This window comes from Salmo trutta, chromosome 31, assembly GCF_901001165.1.
Source record: "Salmo trutta chromosome 31, fSalTru1.1, whole genome shotgun sequence".
Lineage (NCBI taxonomy): Eukaryota > Metazoa > Chordata > Actinopteri > Salmoniformes > Salmonidae > Salmo > Salmo trutta.
Window position 1 is genome coordinate 34,404,257 of NC_042987.1, and position 20,355 is coordinate 34,424,611.

Consider the following 20,355-nt stretch of genomic DNA (forward strand, 5'->3'; position numbering starts at 1 on the left):
TTCTATAGGCTAGGACTATTATATTTATTTCTCAACTTTCCTAACACTAAACACATCGCTTCGGTATCATTAGGTATCCGTTTCTTATTTGTAATACATTTGCAAAAATGTCTAAAAACCTGTTCTCACTTTGTCATTATGGGGTATTGTGTGTAGATTGAGGAATTGTTTTGTAATAAATATTTGAATAAGACTGTAACGTAACAAAATGTGGAAAAAGTCAAGGGGTCAGAATACTTTCCGAATGACCTTCTCCTGGATGCTTTGGAGCACGCAGCTGGGAATTATTATTATATTCCCACACAAGGGGGATGCCGCTGGGAAATTCCAGGCACTATCAAGTGCTTGTCAAATTGTGAATGAGAGACTTTTGAAGTGTGTTCAGCGTGTGCAAGAAACAAAGCAGAGCTCATGCCTTTCATGCAACTTTTCATTAGCCGCATCATGCAGCCTTAGAATGTATTAAAATCAAAACCTATACCCCAACGTTTGGATCATAACTGAAGTTGAATAAATAGCTCTAAATTAAGCATATAGGAGGACCTGTTTCTTTGTTAACCGCTCAACACAGAACAGCCACATAGGCACTCCCTCAGAAATCGTTTGGTGAAAATATTATTTATATTTTATTCAGCTATGTTCAAATGTATTCTTCATACCATAAAATAATGCCACTGTAATTCTAAGCAAATCTTGTCTGCTAAATGAACTAGTGTAGCCCACAACTATATGGCATAGGTAGATCAGGACAACTCAAGAGTATGCTATTCTGTTCTTCTGAAATAGTCTACAGTCCAGTGTGTCTCAGTTGGTAGAGCATGGTGTTTGCAATGCCAGAGTTGTGGGTTCGATTCCCACGGGGGAATAAATAAATAAAGAGAAATAAATAAATAAATAATACAAATTTATGAAATGTATGCATTCACTACTGTAAGTCGCTCTGGATAAGAGCGTCTGCTGAATGACTAAAATGTAAATGTAAAATTTTCTTCATATCATGTTTCTTAAGACCTGTCTAAAATAAATAATGGATTTATTGTGATGGTGCAAGCTATATTAAATTAATGTATTAGACTTTTTAAAATGTAGATGTTCCAAAGTTCTGCATCAGTGGCTAGCAGGTTATGCTAAATATGTTTATGTTAATTAACATTTGCTTGACAATCACTGGCTGACAAAATGTCATGACTGCCACAGCCCTATCTGTGAGTATCAGTATATGCGACGCTCGACTTACTGTGAAACATTTGTAGAAAGCAGAGTCCAGTGCTTTTATGATGTCAACGTCTGGTTCCCATTTCACTTTCCCCCGGTTGCCTTGGCCCCTTTTGTAGTTTTCCGAGGCTGTCAAGACGCTGAAAGGGTGGAGTTTTGCCTAAGACAACAATAAAACAGTTGGATAGATCCCTGGGAAAGCATTATGTGAATGAATCCCAGTTGTCAGAAGGTGAGAGACAGTAGGTAGGTACGCCTCACCTTCTTTAAAGCCGCCTCACTCTGGATCCTCTCGCACACCTCTGCCACGTCTGAGCTTCCTGGTTCCAGGACTTGGTCTGCTGTCATCTTACCCAGGGTCCTTAGCATTGACTCCATGGGCATCTCCTTTAACAATGCCTTCCATACCTGCAGTGGAGAAAAGGCATCATACATGACCAAAAAAACAACCCCCATCCCACAAAAGTAATAAGGATGTCTTAAGACCCTACACATGAAAAAGTGATAATTCCACTATGATAATTATATGGTGCTAATATTTCCCATTAATATGGCATTGAGACATAGAGCTGGATGTAGAAAACAGCTAGGAGTGTGGCTTAGAGTAGGCTAGTGGTCTAAGCCGCAGGCCCAGCCTACATATACTCCCGTGCAATGGATTTGAATCTGTCACACTGCTATATTTCAGCACACTCTCTCCTCTATCTTTCCTATCTATCACAGTTAATAACCAAAAATGTGAGGAGTGGGACTACACTCTTTAAAAAAAAAGCTAGCAGTGACGTGGACATCTCAACATCTAACCGACTTTAATTTGAGCAAAGTACACCTTTAAAAGAGTTGGTTAAAAACATAAGTTGGTCGGTGCACACTGCTCACCGCTTTGGACTTCAGGTGGTCTGTCAGAAGTTGTTCCCGCTCCAGACTATGCTCCTCTATTAGATGGCTGACCTCCATCTCATCAGCACTGTGTTTGACCTTCTCAACCGCTTCCAGGTACGAGAGGACTTTGATCACCTCCTCCGAGTTCTCCTTGTCGGCGTATGCCCCCTGGACCTCCTTCCATCCTTTCATAATGTATTTACTGATCAACACGATCGCTGCAAGCACAGCAGAGTTGTCAGAGCATAAATCAGACAATCACTTGTTACTTTAAAGGCTTTACTGAGATACTATTTTATTACTGATTTCATCCATGAGGATAACCCTTTATATTAAAAAAAACATCAACACAAAAAAACATTCTCCGTAGTCTAAATCTTACACCATTTACTTATGTCCCTCGTATATTCCTAATAGTGTTTGAGAGTGTGTACATTGTAAATCTCTTGCAGCTCACCTTCGTTAGCAGGCTTGGCGTGGGAGAGTCTGAGCAGATCCTGATGCGACCAGCCCTCTCTCGTTTTACACTTGGTCACCGCCAGAGCCAGGCCCATGGCGTCCTGTTTATTGTACCAATCCGACACCGCTTTCCTCAGGGCCCGTCCCCATATCCCGCACCGCATCCTCTCTTTTGCCTCCTTCTTGTACTGGATGAAGGTAAAGAGGTGTTCGGGGGCCCGGCACACGTCACTCAGGGCTCGGAACGCCCCCCGTCTGGTATTCAGGTCCAAATGTTGGGAGCACACAGCTAAGGCGAACAGGGAAGGGTTGGTCCTGACTGGCCTGCCCTCCAGAGCCAGCCTCTTGACCTCCTCCACCACCTCGCAACCCCTGCCCTCCTGTAGCAGGGAGAGCAGAGCCAGGGCACTCTCCATGCCCAGCCGGTGCTCCTTGGTGTCATAGATGGCCATTTCCGAGCCGTAGCAGATAAAGCGGCGGAGCCTGGTCATGTCTGTTACCTCCCATGGGTGCACACCGTCGCCAACTGAGTTTTGGCCGTGGTCGTTGGCATCCTGTCCCAATGGCTCCATTGTGATAGCTCCTCTAAACTGTCAGATGGATGGACAGGTAGAGACACAGATGTTTCAGCTCCTCTAAACTGTCAGATGGATGGACAGGTAGAGACACAGATGTTTCAGCTGAAAGTAACAAACTTTTTTTGAATGGACAATTGCACTGGTTTGCTAGGGCGATCAGCAAACCAAGGTGAAGTTGATTTTATAGTCACACATTCGGACATTCAACAGACATTCGTCAAAAGCCATTTAAAAATCAATAACCAATTCACCATTTGTCACAGAATCATCAATCTAGATATGATTTATTCTATAAATGTCTAGCATACTTTTACAACCTTTTGTTTTGCATACAAATTCAATTTTTGATTTATTCTATAAATGTCTAGCATACTTTTACAACCTTTTGTTTTGCATACAAATTCCAGTTTTGATTTTCTAAAAATACATACAATCTCAAATATTGCATTTAAAGATGAATAAATCAATAACCAACTAATTCAGTGATTGTCGCAGAAAAAAGTGAAAATATACATTTATTTGCAAGAAATGTTCATTTCAAGTGCAATTTGTTCTATATGAAGTTACACAACCTTCAATTGTATGCCAAATCAATGTTTGCATTTTTAGTGCAACTGTTCCACATTTTAAAGTAGTTACAAGGCACACCAGTCCTTTATTTATACGTCTCTAATTTAACACCAAAGAGGCTCCTTCCAATATTTTCCTATTTTGGCTTTGTTAAAGTCCTTCTTTGTCATCCCCAGACAAGCTGAATGGTACCATCTTCTGGGGTAATAGATTCAACTGTTCAACATTTACAGCCAAATGTTTAATACCCCAGGTATTCCCAGAACACATTCTGGAAAGTCTATAGAAACAGAGGTCACTTTATTAGGTACACCCCCCCACATGCATCTGGAACAGAGCGAATTCAAAACTGTTGATGAAACTGGGAAAGGAGATACTGTTCAAGTGAAGTCCAGTTGGAGTTTATTACAGTCAGTACACGTTTTGAAACTTTTCTGAGTTACAAAAGACCATCAAAGACTGTGCTGTCATTTTGCACATTCTAAAGTTCAAACAAACAGTAACAGAATACCTGAATACTTCTCTGCATGCTTTAGTGTCTAGCAAGCAAAGACCATGGGACTTGGTGTATGTAGGAGCAATTTATTTTCGTGAATAGGGTGGTGAACCTAATAAAGTGGCAACTGAGTGTCGATATAACAAACAACTCCTTTTGAGCAGTGTCTGTCTGTTATGTTTGATCAATGGGTATAATGGTAAATCTGATCCCCAAGGACCTCATAGGCTCACTTGGATATATAGAGTTGGAGGTAAAGAAAAAAAATATGAAACTAGGACATTAAAACACTGGCAGAATTCTTTCATCCACATCCATTCACATAAAATATGTATTTTAAACTATAAATACCCTTCTAAGACCACTGTCTTTCTGGACGTTTTAAAAGGTTAGCAAATAGTTCTTTCTGCAAGGAATGTGAGTTGAAAGGGATATGGTAATACCTATGTAGGTGACGTAGTTTCTCCACTGGTATAATGTGTGGTAATTGCATACCTCCCTGCTGAATTATGTAGAACTGATTTGAGCCAGTTGATTTTTTGTTGTGAAAAAACACATTTTCACGTAGGCTCTGTGCTAGCAGTTTGAGAGAGAAAGAGACCAAATAGCCTGTTGAAGTACTAGGTTTTAATGGTTAGTGCTTGTAGATTGCAGAGGGGTTCACATACAGTTCTGAGGCAAATCATAATGTATACATTTAGCCTAAAAACAAAACATGTACCGTCCACTTATTAGCATTTTATATTGTTATCCACCCTCTGGTATATACATACACTACATTTCAAAAGATGGGGGTCACTTAGAAATGTCCATGTTTTTTAAAGAAAAGCAGATCATTGTCCATTAAAATAACATAAATGATCAGAAATACAGTGTAGATGTTGCTAATGAGGTAAATGACTATTGTAGCTGGGAACGGCTGATTTTCAATGGAATATCTACATAGGCGTACAGAGGCCCATTATCAACAACCATCACTCCTGTGTTCCAATGGCACGTTGTGTTAGCTAATCCAAGTTTATCATTAAAAGGCTAATTGATCATTAGAAAACCCTTTTGCAATTATGTTAGCACAGCTGAAAACTGTTGTCCTGATTAAAGAAGCAATAAAACTGGCCTTCTTTAGGCTAGTTGAGTGTCTGGAGCATCAGCATTTGTGGGTTCAATTACAGGCTAGAAAATGGCCAGAAACAAAGTCCTTTCTTCTGAAACTCGTCAGTTTATTCTTGTTCTGAAAAATGAAGGCTATTCATTTACATTTACATTTAAGTCATTTAGCAGACGCTCTTATCTAGAGCGACTTACAAATTGGTGCATTCACCTTAAGATATCCAGTGGAACAACCACTTTACAATAGTGCATCTAAATCTTTTTTGGGGGGGGGGGGGGGGTTAGAAGGATTACTTTATCCTATCCCAGGTATTCCTTAAAGAGGTGGGGTTTCAGGTGTCTCCGGAAGGTGGTGATTGACTCCGCTGTCCTGGCGTCGTGAGGGAGCTTGTTCCACCATTGGGGTGCCAGAGCAGCGAACAGTTTTGACTGGGCTGAGCGGGAACTGTGCTTCCTCAGAGGTAGGGAGGCGAGCAGGCCAGAGGTGGATGAACACAGTGCCCTTGTTTGGGTGTAGGGCCTGATCAGAGCCTGAAGGTACGGAGGTGCCGTTCCTCTCACAGCTCCGTAGGCAAGCACCATGGACTTGTAGCGGATGCGAGCTTCAACTGGAAGCCAGTGGAGAGAGCGGAGGAGCGGGGTGACGTGAGAGAACTTGGGAAGGTTGAACACCAGACGGGCTGCGGCGTTCTGGATGAGTTGTAGGGGTTTAATGGCACAGGCAGGGAGCCCAGCCAACAGCGAGTTGCAGTAATCCAGACGGGAGATGACAAGTGCCTGGACTAGGACCTGCACCGCTTCCTGTGTGAGGCAGGGTCGTACTCTGCGAATGTTGTAGAGCATGAACCTACAGGATCGGGTCACCGCCTTGATGTTAGTGGAGAACGACAGGGTGTTGTCCAGGGTCACGCCAAGGTTCTTAGCACTCTGGGAGGAGGACACAAGGGAGTTGTCAACCGTGATGGTGAGATCATGGAACGGGCAGTCCTTCCCCGGGAGGAGGAGCAGCTCCGTCTTGCCGAGGTTCAGCTTGAGGTGGTGAGCCGTCATCCACACTGATATGTCTGCCAGATATGCAGAGATGTGATTCGCCACCTGGTTATCAGAAGGGGGAAAGGAGAAGATTAATTGTGTGTCGTCTGCGTAGCAATGATAGGAGAGACCATGTGAGGATATGACCGAGCCAAGTGACTTGGTGTATAGTGAGAATAGGAGAGGGCCTAGAACAGAGCCCTGGGGGACACCAGTGGTGAGAGCACGTGGTGCAGAGACAGATTCTCGCCACGCCACCTGGTAGGAGCGACCTGTCAGGTAGGACGCAATCCAAGCGTGGGCCGCGCCGGAGATGCCCAGCTCGGAGAGGGTGGAGAGGAGGATCTGATGGTTCCCGGTATCAAAGGCAGCAGATAGGTCTAGAAGGATGAGAGCAGAGGAGAGAGAGTTAGCTTTAGCAGTGCGGAGAGCCTCCGTGACACAGAGAAGAGCAGTCTCAGTTGAATGCCCAGTCTTGAAACCTGACTGATTAGGATCAAGAAGGTCATTCTGAGAGAGATAGCAGGAGAGCTGGCCAAGGACGGCACGTTCAAGAGTTTTGGAGAGAAAAGAAAGAAGGGATACTGGTCTGTAGTTGTTGATATCGGAGGGATCGAGTGTAGGTTTTTTTCAGAAGGGGTGCAACTCTCGCTCTCTTGAAGACGGAAGGGACGTAGCCAGTGGTCAAGGATGAGTTGATGAGCGAGGTGAGGTAGGGGAGAAGGTCTCCGGAAATGGTCTGGAGAAGAGAGGAGGGGATAGGGTCAAGTGAGCACGTTGTTGGGCGGCCGGCCGTCACGAGACGCGAGATTTCATCTGGAGAGAGAGGGGAGAAAGAAGTCAAAGCACAGGGTAGGGCAGTGTGAACAGGACCAGCGGTGTCGTTTGGCTTAGCAAACGAGGATCGGATGTCATCAGCCTTCTTTTCAAAATGGTTGACGAAGTCATCCGCAGAGAGAGAGAGGAGGGGGGGGGGGGGGGGGGAGGATTCAGGAGGGAGGAGAAGGTAGCAAAGAGCTTCCTAGGGTTAGAGGCAGATGCTTGGAATTTAGAGTGGTAGAAAGTGGCTTTAGCAGCAGAGACAGAAGAGGAAAATGTAGAGAGGAGGGCGTGAAAGGATGCCAGGTCCGCAGGGAGGCGAGTTTTCCTCCATTTCCGCTCGGCTGCCCGGAGCCCTGTTCTGTGAGCTCGCAGTGAGTCGTCGAGCCACGGCGCAGGAGTGGAGGACCGAGCCGGCCTGGAGGATAGGGGACAGAGAAAATCGAAGGATGCAGAAAGGGAGGAGAGGAGGGTTGAGGAGGCAGAATCAGGAGATAGGTTGGAGAAGGTTGGAGCAGAGGGAAGAGATGATAGGATGGAAGAGGAGAGAGTAGCGGGAGAGAGAGAGAGCGAAGGTTGGGACGGCGCAATACCATCCGAGTAGGGGCAGAGTGAGAAGTGTTGGATGAGAACGAGAGGGAAAAGGATACAAGGTAGTGGTCGGAGACTTGGAGGTGAGTTGCAATGAGATTAGTGGAAGAACAGCATCTAGTAAAGATGAGGTCAAGCGTATTGCCTGCCTTGTGAGTAGGGGGGGAAGGTGAGAGGGTGAGGTCAAAGGAGGAGAGGAGTGGAAAGAAGGAGGCAGAGAGGAATGAGTCAAAGGTAGACGTGGGGAGGTTAAAGTCACCCAGAACTGTGAGAGGTGAGCCATCCTCAGGGAAGGAACTTATCAAGGCATCAAGCTCATTGATGAACTCTCCAAGGGAACCTGGAGGGCGATAAATGATAAGGATGTTAAGCTTGAAAGGGCTGGTAACTGTGACAGCATGGAATTCAAATGAGGAGATAGACAGATGGGTCAGGGGAGAAAGAGAGAATGTCCACTTGGGAGAGATGAGGATTCCAGTGCCACCACCCCGCTGGCTCGATGCTCTAGGGGTATGCGAGAACACGTAGGCAGACGAGGAGAGAGCAGTAGGAGTAGCAGTGTTATCTGTGGTAATCCATGTTTCCGTCAGCGCCAGGAAGTCTAGGGACTGGAGGGTAGCATAGGCTGAGATGAACTCAGCCTTGTTGGCCGCAGACCGGCAGTTCCAGAGGCTGCCGGAGACCTGGAACTCCACGTGGGTCGTGCGCACTGGGACCACCAGGTTAGAGTGGCAGCGGCCACGCGGTGTGAAGCGTTTGTATGGCCTGTGCAGAGGGGAGAGAACAGGGATTGCCAGACACATAGTTGACAAGCTACAGAAGAGGCTACGCTAATGCAAAGGAGATTGGAATGACAAGTGGACTACACGTCTCGAATGTTCAGAAAGTTAAGCTTACGTTGCGAAAATCTTGACTAAAATGCAGCTAACTAACACAACACTACACTAATCAAGTTGTTCCGTTGTAATGTAATAGTTTCTACAGTGCTGCTAGTCGGTAGAGGTTGGCTATTATACAAAAGCAACTTTGTAGCTAGCTAACATAACATAACACTAATCAAGACGTTCCTTTGTAATGTATTTAGTTTCTACAATGCTGCTCGTCGGTAATAGTTGGCTGGGTATGGAACAATGGCGTCGCGGGGGACGGAAATAGCTGGCTAGCTAACCTAGCTAGCCTCGATAATTACTAAACTACACAATTATCAAGCTATGACAAAGACAGCTATGTAGCTAGCTAGCTAACACTGCACTAGTCAAATCGTTCCGTTGTAATGTATTAGTATCTACAGCGCTGCTAGTCGGTAACGGTTGGCTAGCTAGCGGTGTTGACTAGCTAGCAGCTAGCAGCCAGCAGTGTTGACTACGTTAGGAGGACGAAAAAGAAATAAATAGCTGGCCTCGATAATTACTCTAGTTACTCTAAACTACACAATTATCTTTGATAGCTAGCTAAAAAAAAAAATTCAGATCAAACAAACCAAACCGTTGTAATGTAAAGAAGTGTAATATTACCTGTGGAGCGAAGGGAAGTGCGACTGCTCGCTCCGGACCGGAAGTCCTAAGAATGAATAAGTCCTATTCCATGCGAGAAATTGGCAAGAAACTGAAGATCTCGTACAACGCTGTGTACTACTCCCTTCACAGAACAGCGCAAACTGGCTCTAAACAGAATAGAAAAGAGGAGTGGGAGGCCCCGGTGCACAACTGAGCAAGAGGACACGTACATTAGAGTGTCTAGTTTGAGAAACAGATGCCTCACAAGTCCTCAACTGGCAGCTTCAATAAATAGTACCAGCAAAACACCAGTCTCAACATCAAGTTGTAAGTCGCTCTGGATAAGAGCGTCTGCTAAATTACTTAAATGTAAATGTAAAACAGTGAAGAGACGACTCTGGGATGCTGGCCTTCGAGGCAGAGTTGCAAAGAATAAGCCATATCTCTATCCAGTGTCTGTTCTTTTGCGCATCTTAATATTGTATTTTTATTGGCCAGTCTGAGAAATGGCTTTTTCTTTGCAACTCTGCCTAGAAGGTCAGCATCCCAGAATCACCTCTTCACTGTTGAAAACAAGGACATTTCTAAGTGACCCCAAACTTTTGAACGGTAGTGTTTGTTATGGTTCACTCTTAGTTTTCCTTATCTCCACTGTGGAATGTTCATGTTGGTCCTCTTGATCCATCCACCCGTCGTCTTTGTTAATCAGGCCTGACCCCTTCATCCCGTCGTTTGTTCCTGTAATCTAATTTAATATGACTGAAGATGCAGAATGTTATGCCAGGACCCTTCTAATAGGGTATAACAGACTCGTTAGAACTTTGACCACAGCCCTATCAAATCAAAACTGGATTTTTTTACTCAAAACAAAAGTTTGTAAAATTATGCTACACATTTATAGAATAAATCATATCTAGGTTGATGATTCTGTGTCAAATGGTGAATTAGTTAATGATAAAAAAAATAAATAAAAGGCTTTTGGCGAATGTCTTGAATTTGTGAATATAAAACCAACTTTACCTCGGTGTTCAACAAACAAGACAGACAACTGGTTATTATGTTTCTAATTATGCACGCCATTGTTTGTTGTTACTATGCAAAAGCCTATTAGCTAACTTAGCGTAGACCTTGTATGGCTAGCCAGCTAATAACAGTCATACCTCTGGCTAACATAGAAGATAGCTAGCTACCTTATGACTGTGAAACTAGCTACTGTAGACAACTACCAAATGCTATGCACAGCTGCTGCTTAATTTGGTTATGTCAGCTTATGTTGGCTAACACGTTAGCTAGCTAACGTTAGTCAGTTACTATACTGTAGCTAGCCAGCTAACAATTATCACACAAACTAGCTGGCTGGCCACATTCCTAATAGATAACTACAAGCATCCATGGGGCAAGGCAACGATTTAAATTATCATAAAAAAATAAAAAAACATTAAAGCACTGCCGACCAACTCGAGTCACAGTCAGAGAGCAGTTCTGGCTAGCTTTGCTAATGTTGTTGTAGCGCTGGTCCAGACGCAAACCAGCAGATCCGACACACTTTCATGTTTATATTATTAAGTCACTGCGCAAGTTATGGCTTCGGGGAAACGTACCTCAAAACCAGGGGTGAGAAATGAGTTGTACTCCCAGTTGTACCATTATCGCAACTGTTAAACCAATACGTTAAAATAAACTCCCGTAATCTTTCAATATTCTCGTTTTAACAGTTGGGATAACGGGACAATTCGGAGTACAACACATTTCTCATCCCAGGATTGAGGAACACTTTCCGAGCCGAAACACCGGCTCTGTGGGTCTTAACGACCAATGGCTGTATGGACCAGAGACAGTCTGGAGGAAAACAAAAGTGCTCAATAACGTTTACCGGTATTTCTGGGAAACGACAAAGTGTGTCAGCACTCCAATAACATAGCTAGTGACTTTGGTGAGTAACGAAAGTAAATTGATGCCAGGTCACTAAACAAAATTGGGGAAAATAGAAAGATTAAACCGCACGTAACAACATTGACCAGAGTTAGTGATTTGGCTGCGATGATAGCTAGGTAGCTGTAGTTAGCCACACTGTTTGCACCTAGCGATACGGACACATTTAGAATTGTTCCGGTTTCTATTTTGAAGACAAAAACATCACATAGGTTGGTTATTGCACTTACCACACTCTGTGACTAGTTAATAACGTAGCTAATAGTTGATTTTCAGGTCGTATGGGCGTCACTGGGGAATCATACAGACCGATGACTATTAACCGTTCTCCTAGCATCAGGATGTTATGCAGTCGGCAAGATCTCGGGTGCGTTCGTAAATTCACTCTGGATATCTAATCCGAATTCAGAGCGCTGCCGTCTGAGTGTGACGGGGTGCCGAATAACTGATGCATTTATGAATCCACAACACCCATATGCCCGGTGTCAGTAAAAGTCGGCAAAAAAAAACGAGTAAATTGTTGCCAGCAGCACAATTACAGTCACCAACACTCTATGTAACAAGAACACAGCCTAACCAGCTCTGCTAGTGCGAGAACAATGGTCAGAGTAAGGTGTTCTCTCATTTATGTCTGGAAGTAGCTAGCAAGCTAACTTTAACCAGTTAACTTGGGTGCTTGACTGCCGTTGTGAGGTCAGAACACTCAGATAAACCCTACTCCTCGGCCAGAGCGTCCAGTGTATGCTCTGAATTTATGAACGGACAATGAATGTACATATTCTGTCTGGCACGCCAGTGTGAATTTACGAACACACGCTTTATTTTCTCCTTCAAAATAAGAGTCCCTCTGCAAAGACATGCTAAAGTTTTGGAAAATCGATACATATTTTTTTGCACTCACGTGCAGCACATCTGTTTTTCACAGCATTGTAATACATGGATAATTTGACATATTTATATAAATCCTTTTAATAAAATACAAATATATGTTATTGGAATTACTCAATTTGAGAAACTTAAATGCCAGCAGCATACCACTCTGCATCCCACTGCTGGCTTGCTTCTGAAGCTAAGCAGCGTTGGCCCTGGTTGGTCCCTGGGTGGAAGACCAGATGCTGCTGGAAGTGGTGTTGGAGGGCCAGTAGGAGGCACCCTTTGCTCTAGTCTAAAAAAATATCACAATGCCCCAAGACAGTGATTGGGAACATTGCCCTGTATAGGGTGCCGTCTTTTGGATGGGATGTTAAATGGGTGTCCTGACTCTCTGTGGTCACTGAAGATCCCTTGGCATTTATCGTAAGAGTAGGGGTGTTAACCCTGGTGTCCTGGCTAAATTCCCAATCTGGCCTTCGTACCATCATGGTCACCTAATCACCCCAGTTTACAATTGGCTCTTTCATCCCCCCTTCTCTCCCCTGTAACTATTCCCCAGATTGTTGCTGTAAATGAGAATGTGTTCTCAGTCAACTTACCTGGTTAAATAAGATAAATGGCTCTCGTGCTGAGCAACGGGTTGAATACAGAATACTGACACTGCATATTGGCTTATAGAGAAACTAACTATATTTGGTTAGTAGAGACCCTACTGAGTATTTCCCAGCCCACTTTAGCTGCGACAGGTAGAAAGGTTTTCGCTCTACAAGCCAATATGGATCCTTCTTACAGTCTATTGTATTGCATTGGGGGCTATGGGCGGGGTGAAGAACAAAGTACTGCTGGGTATGTATGACACAGTCCCCCTCCAAAACTACACATATAAGGTTAGTATAGACCAAACTGAGTATTTCCCACTCCACTTTAGCTGAGACAGGTAGAAATGTAATCTCTACAGGCCAATATTCTTAACATATCAGTGTCAACATTGTATTTTTTCATTATTGATCAAAAAAATATATATGTTTTTAGAAACCATATATTTGTTTTCATTGCCGTTTTGTATTTTGTTGTTGGCACAATAAAAGTGGCAATTGATTAAAATTAAATATTATTTGAATGAGTTATGCAATGTTTTGAAATGCAGGCTTTTATTTTTGAAGGTTTTATTATTACCATACTAATTGACGTCGTTGTCTGTGCTGCTGGCAGAATACTATTTATTCAAGGCTAGTCTCGGACTACTACTCTGCTAGCGGCACTAACGATGACGTCACTTATAGTCATGAGAAACCTTCAAAATAAAAGTCCAGATTTCAAGACATTGCACAGTGAAGAACTTTTTAATCAATGTTTTAATTGGCTCATAAGCAAATATAATAATGAATTTATAAAAATGTAATTACATGAACATTATTTTGCTCCCTTCGAGGCAAGCAACACTGAGGCATGCATGAGAGCAGCAGCTGTTCCGGACGACTACGTAATCATGCTCTCCGTAGCCGACGTTAGTAAGACCTTTAAACAGGTCAACATACACAAGGCTGCAGGGCCAGATGGATTACCAGGATGTGTGCTCCGGGCATGTGCTGACCAACTGGCAGGTGTCTTCACTGACATTTTCAACATGTCCCTGATTGAGTCTGTAATACCAACATGTTTCAAGCAGACCACCATAGTCCCTGTGCCCAAGAACACAAAGGCAACCTGCCTAAATGACTACAGACCCGTAGCACTCACGTCTGTAGCCATGAAGTGCTTTGAAAGGCTGGTAATGGCTCACATCAACACCATTATTCCAGAAACCCTAGACCCACTCCAATTTGCATACCGCCAAAACAGATCCACAGATGATGCAATCTCTATTGCACTCCACACTGCCCTTTCCCACCTGGACAAAAAGAACACTATGTGAGAATGCTATTCATTGACTGCAGCTCAGCGTTCAACACCATAGTACCCTCAAAGCTCATCACTAAGCTAAGGATCCTGAGACTAAACACCTCCCTCTGCAACTGGATCCTGGACTTCCTGACGGGCCGCTCCCAGGTGGTGAGGGTAGGTAGCAACACATCTGCCACGCTGATCCTCAACACCTGAGCTCCCCAGGGGTGCGTGCTAAGTCCCCTCCTGTACTCCCTGTTCACCCACTACTGCATGGCCAGGCACGACTCCAACACCATCATTAAGTTTGCCGATGACACATCACCGACAACGAAGAGACAGCCTATAGGGAGGAGGTCAGAGACCTAGCCGTGTGATGCAAGGACAACAATCTATCCCTCACACTGATCAAGACTAAGGAGATTATTGTGGACTACAGGAAAAGGAGGACCGAGCACTACAGGAAAAGACAAGGAGAGGTTGAAACAGTCAGTATGTTGACAATATTGCAGAGCACAAACTCAAACATTGTGAAAATTCTGTACAACTTCCATGTACCCACTTTAAGTTACATTTTAACAGTGGCCATGTAGCCTACTGTGGCTATTTGATCACAATGCAGGGCTTGACATTAACCTGTTTATCAACTTGTCCTTCAGACAAGGAGGTGACTGAAAATGTTGTTGCGTTGTTTAAAATAAACTACAAAATAAAAAGCATTATTATTCCCATACCATTATTACAGAGAATCAGACAAATTATGCTACCCTCTGCCTATTGGCTACTTCGCTTATTCAAGCCTGTCTCAAAATACAACACTGCCCCTTAAGACAAAAAACTATTTATCTGACTCACTTCAAAGATGTCTAGAAATCAGTGGAGGCTGGTGGGAGGAGCTATAGGAGGACAGGCACAGCATTAGTCATACATTTATTAAAGTAATGTTTTTCCTCATGAATCTACACACAATACCCCTTAATGACAAAGCAAAAACTTTTAGCAAATGTATTAAAAATAAAAACAGACCCTTTGCTATGAGACTCGAAATTGAGCTTCCATTGATCATCCTTGAGATGTTTCTACAACTTGATTGGAGTACACTTGTAGTAAATTAAATTGATTGTTCATGATTTGGAAAGGCTCACACCTGTCTATATGTAACCGATGTGAAATGGCTAGCTAGTTAGCGGGTGCGCGCTAATAGCGTTGCAATCGGTGACGTCACTCGCTCTGAGACCTTGACGTAGTTTTTCCCCTTGTTCTGCAAGGGCCGCGGCTTTTGTGGAGCGATGGGTAACGATGCTTCGAGGGTGGCTGTTGTCTTTGTGTGCAGAGGGTCCCTGGTTCGAGCCCAGGTAGGGGCGAGGAGAGGGACAGAAGCTAAACTGTTACATATATAAGATCCCACAGTTGACAGTGCATGTCACAGCTAAAACCAAGCCATGAGGTCGAAGGAATTGTCCGTAGAGCTCTGAGACAGGATGGTGTCGAGGCACAGATCTGGGGAAGGGTACCAAAACATTTCTGCAGCATTGAAGGTCCCCAAGAACACAGTGGCCTCCATCATTCTTAAATGGAAGAAGTTTGGAACCACCAAGACTCTTCCTAGAGCTGGCTGCCCGGCCAAACTGAACAATCAGGGGAGAAGGGCCTCGGTCAGGGAGGTGACCAAGAACCCGATTGTCACTCTGACAGAGCTCTCGAGTTCCTCTGTGGAGATGGGAGAACCTTCCAGAAGGACAACCATCTCTGCAGCACTCCACCAATCAGTTCTTTATGGTACAATGGACAGTCGGAAGCCACTCCTCAGTAAAAGGCACATGACAGCCCGCTCCTAAAGGACTCTCAAACCATGAGAAACAAGAATCTGTAGCCTGGAGAAACTAAGATTGAACTCTTTGGCCTGAATGCTAAGGAGGCAACCTGGCACCATCCCTACAGTGAAGAATGGTGGTGGCAGCATCATGCTGTGGGGATGATTTGGGGATGTTTTTCAGCAGCAGGGACTGGGAGACTAGTCAGGATCGAGGGAAAGATGAACGGAACAAAGTACATAGAGATCCTTGATGAAAACCAGCTCCAGAGAGCTCAGGACCTCAGACTGGGGTGAAGGTTCACCTTCCAAAACGACAACAACCATAAGCACACAGCCAAGACAATGCCGGAGTGGCTTCAGGACAAGTCTCTGAATGTCCTTGAGTGGCCCAGCCAGAGCCCGGACTTGAAGCCGATCGAACATCTCTGGATAGACCTGAAAATAGCTGTGCAGCAACTCTCCCCATCCAACCTGACAGAGCTTGAGAGGATCTGCAGAGAAGAATGGGAGAAACTCTCCAAATACAGGTGTGCCAAGCTTGTAGTGTCATACCCAAGAAGACTCGTGGCTGTAATCGCTTCAACAAATGTGCTTCAACAAAGTACTGAGTAAAAGGTCTGAGTATTTATGTAAATGTGTTATTTCAGGGGTTTTTTATTAGCGAAAATAAAATAACTGTTTTGCTTTGTCATTTTGGGGTATTGTATGCATATTGATGGGAACAAAATAATTTAATCAATTTTAGAATACGGCTGTAATGTAGAAAAAGGTAGAAAAAGTCAAGGGAATACTCCCTGAATGCACTGTACTTTGTTTACAAACATTGGAGTAAAACAAGCTTATATTTTGTGTTCTGATGGGATATGACAGTTGAAATAAACTAATGAGGTGTTTATAAGTTATATTATTCAAGACTCAATGGGTACATATCATTAATTTATAAGTCCAAAAATGGATGTAACAACTGCTGATTGCCCCCATTAAAGTCTTAAATCAGCACAATATGAGGATGAAATACACTTTCCACCACTTTTATACTTTACTAGGGGATTGACTGGAAAATATGGGTGTAGTAAAAGGCCAGCAACACTCCGTATTATTCAGTGCCCCATGAAATAACACCATATATAGTAGACAATACTGAATACTCCCAACCCCACTTTTACATCGGTACGTAGAATATATATATTTCTCTATATGCCAATATGTAATTCATATTCAGTGTATTGTATTGCGTTGAGTGGAGTACTCTGTATATAACCTGTTGCCCAGCACAATAGACCAATTTAAGTTTTGTAGACTCCATTGAGTCATTTCAATGACATATATTTGTATTTTATTAAAAGTGTATTTATTTACATATAGCCTACACTATAGCTTATTAGATTTCATCATACCAGTACTGGTGTACACTTTGTAAAGAAATGCTGGCATAAATAAAGTAATATTAAAATAAAAGTATGTCAAATGATCAACTAATGTTTTAAAAAGTGGTTGCAATGCTGTGAAAACAGTTGTCCTGCACTAGAGTGCAAAAAAAATCCATATTCCCAAAGTTTAGCATGTCTTTATAGGGGAACTGATCTACAAATAATAGTGAGTAGTTATTTTATGATGGAAGGTTCTTTGTAGATCAGTCAGTCGGCGGTCGCCTGCACTGCCAGCTGCAATGTCGAACAGTGGTAATGATGACCAGACAAACTGAAGTGGTTGCTGGGACTGTAGGAGAGCAGCAGCAGCTGTGGGATTGCAGGGACTGTAGGATCGCAGGGACTGTGGGATAGCAGGGACTGTAGGATAGCAGCAGCCGCTGTGGGATAGCAGGGACTGTGGGATAATGGGGACTGTGGGATAATGGGGACTGTGGGATAGCAGCTGTTGCGGATCGCAACCAACTTAAAGGTGCATACACCGCCACCATAATAGGTACCAGTTGAAAAAAATGAATGGAAATACAGTACATACAGTATATGGAGACTGTTTAGTGCCAAAAATAAAGGGTTTGTTACATCTGCGCCTACCACACCCTCTACTGCTCATCCTGTGTCTCCCTAACCTGCCGACACTCCCCCAGTACTCTCTCCCTTTCTCTCTCTTTGTGTGTGTGTGATTGTGTGGGCGGAGACAGGTGGGCTGGAGTCAGAGCAGATCCCCACCAGCTGCAACCTGTTCCATAATCAAGACCTCTACAAATACTCAGCCCTGCCACTTCCACACTGCCAGATCATAACCTTTGCTCAGTCAGTGTTTTTAGCCGTTTGTTCCTGCTTAGAGCCTGTTTTCGTGTTGTGCCTAATTTCCCTTGTATAATGTATGCCCATGGGCGACTTGTCTTGGTACCCCCTTTTCCCACTAACAAAGAAACAGTCAACACTACAACAAAACAAAACTCACAGGTACCGGACAAATGTGACATGTAATGGGCAACACAAATGAGCGATCTGCATACAAAGAGAGAGAAATAGCAAGCGCTTGAGACAGAGATTTAAACACAGAGATCGAGCTCACAGAGAGAGATTGAACTCCAGAGAGAGAGATGGACTGGGGTTTTAAACCAAAGGAAAGGGATGTGATAGGGTAATGGAAAAGGTGCAGGTGTCTTCTGATTACTGACTGATTGGTGACTGATTGGGGAATGATGATTGTCACCTGTGAGGGGAGAAGGAGAGAAAAGAAATACACACAGGACACACCATCAGGATACCTGTATCCGTAACAACCTTGGTTACCTTATCCCAGTCTCCTCGTCTGAGTCTGCTCTTGGGTTCTCCTGCTCCGCGTAACAGGGTTAAATGCATGTAAAATAATAATAATAAAAAAGCCTGATATTTCTTACTGTATATCTCTCAGATATAGGACAGACACTTCAGAAAAATGTCCTTACATTTTTTTGGGGGGGACTATCTTTTCCATGTAGTGAATCTGTTATTCAATGTGATTGTATCGGCTAATAGCAGTAAGCCCCCTCCCCCAAAAAAGCATTTTTTTGTGATATTTTTTTTGATACTTCAAGGGGTCTTAAAATTCTAAATCAAATAGCAAAAGGATCCTTGGTATGACCTTCTTAAAACAATTCCACATAACTTAGTAGAACCCCTCTTATGGGTCAATTTCTCATACCACCAGAGGACAATGTTGGCTAAATATATGGAAGGCAAACTGATTACCTTAACAATGTGTTATTATCTTCAAGCTGCATCAGGTTTATTATTCTTCTAAATTGTATGTTTTAAGGAGAGTGGATTTTACTCTCTCCTTACACAATGTGTTTTAAAGACAGAAACAGCAAGAGGAAACAGGAATAGGACACAGAGAGGACCATTTTGGGACAGAAGGTGGCCTATTTTAGCACAGTGATCCGATTATTATCTGCTGCTTGATTTAAAATGTGTGCAATTAAAATGAATTGATACTGTAATGACTACTCTGACAATATGATGACCATTTAGGCTCTGATTATGAGAAGCACATCACAGTTCGCTCAATACCTGCTAGCTTTAAATGTTTCTTTCAACCTCTGTGCAAAATGTATACATTCTGTAACCTTATGGTCAAGTCCAATAGTTAGTCAGCAAGCATGAATTGGTATTCGGTATTGCTCATACATACAAGAATAATACCATGGCACTTGCTTCATAATCATTGTTTAAGGACCAAGAAGTTTTGTACAGTACATTTGTATGTAGTAGCCTATGTATGAAATATACAACAATTTGCAGTCCGGTTGCAGTCTGAAATCAAATATAATTTTATTTGTCACATGCTGTGAAATGCGTGAAATGCTTACTTACGAGTCCTTTCCTAACAATGCAGAGTTAAAAAATAACAACATTCGCAAAAAATAAATAAATAGTAACACAATAAAATAAATGTGGTGTGTCCTCTTCCTCTATAAATGATCTTTGATCCATATGCAGACTGGGAAGGTTGTGTGCATCTTCAATTCAGATTCCAAATCACTTTTGTTTAACCAGACACCTCCTTTTCCCAACACCCTGGCATCCAATGACAATGTCCCTATCCCAGGTCTCACACTTTGTTTCAGTCACAGTCTGGTGTGATAAATCTCTAAATAATCCATGCTTTTGTCACTTTGAGATTATTATTTTTTTTACCTTTATTTAACTAGGTATGTCAGTTAAGAACAAATTCTTACAGTGGGTTAACTGCCTTGTTCAGGGGCAGAACAACAGATTTGTACCTTGTCAGCTCAGGGATTTGAATTTGCAACCTTTCAGTTACTAGTCTAACACTCTAACCACTAGGCTACGCTGCCGCCCGAAAGATTAGACTACTGCAATGCTCTACTCTCCGGCTACCTGGATAAAGCACTAAATAAACTTCAGCTAGTGCTAAATACGGCTGCTAGCATCTTGACTAGAACCCAAACATTTGATCCTACTACTCCAGTGTTAGCCTTTCTAACTAGCTTCCTGTTAAGGCAAGGGCTGATTTCAAGCTTTTACTGTTAACCTACAAAGCATTACATGGACTTGCTCCTACCTGTCTTTCCGATTTGGTCCTGCCTTACACACCTACACGTACGCTACAGTCACAAGACGCAGGCCTCCTAATTGTCCCTATCATTTCTAAGCAAACAGC

General features: G+C 43.2%; 1 protein-coding gene across 7 annotated transcripts in view; it reads right to left on the reverse strand.

Moving 5' to 3' along the window:
* The window catches only part of ro60 (Ro60, Y RNA binding protein), a 28,997-nt gene extending 17,298 nt beyond the window's left edge, over positions 1 to 11,699 (reverse strand). The window contains exons 1-7 of one of the 7 annotated variants that reach the window (XM_029726337.1): positions 11,411 to 11,699; positions 9,173 to 9,178; positions 4,696 to 4,699; positions 2,555 to 3,236; positions 2,095 to 2,315; positions 1,477 to 1,623; positions 1,238 to 1,375 (exon numbers count right to left, since the gene is read on the reverse strand). In XM_029726337.1, coding sequence (XP_029582197.1) covers positions 1,238 to 1,375; positions 1,477 to 1,623; positions 2,095 to 2,315; positions 2,555 to 3,128 — 1,080 coding nt within the window. In that variant the 5' untranslated portion in view covers positions 3,129 to 3,236; positions 4,696 to 4,699; positions 9,173 to 9,178; positions 11,411 to 11,699. Of the gene's footprint in view, positions 1 to 1,237; positions 1,378 to 1,476; positions 1,624 to 2,094; positions 2,316 to 2,554; positions 3,237 to 4,695; positions 4,700 to 9,172; positions 9,179 to 11,410 lie in introns of those variants that run through there. The other 6 variants (XM_029726339.1, XM_029726336.1, XM_029726338.1 and 3 more) reach the window with 6 other exon arrangements.
* Positions 11,700 to 20,355: the final 8,656 nt, after the last annotated feature.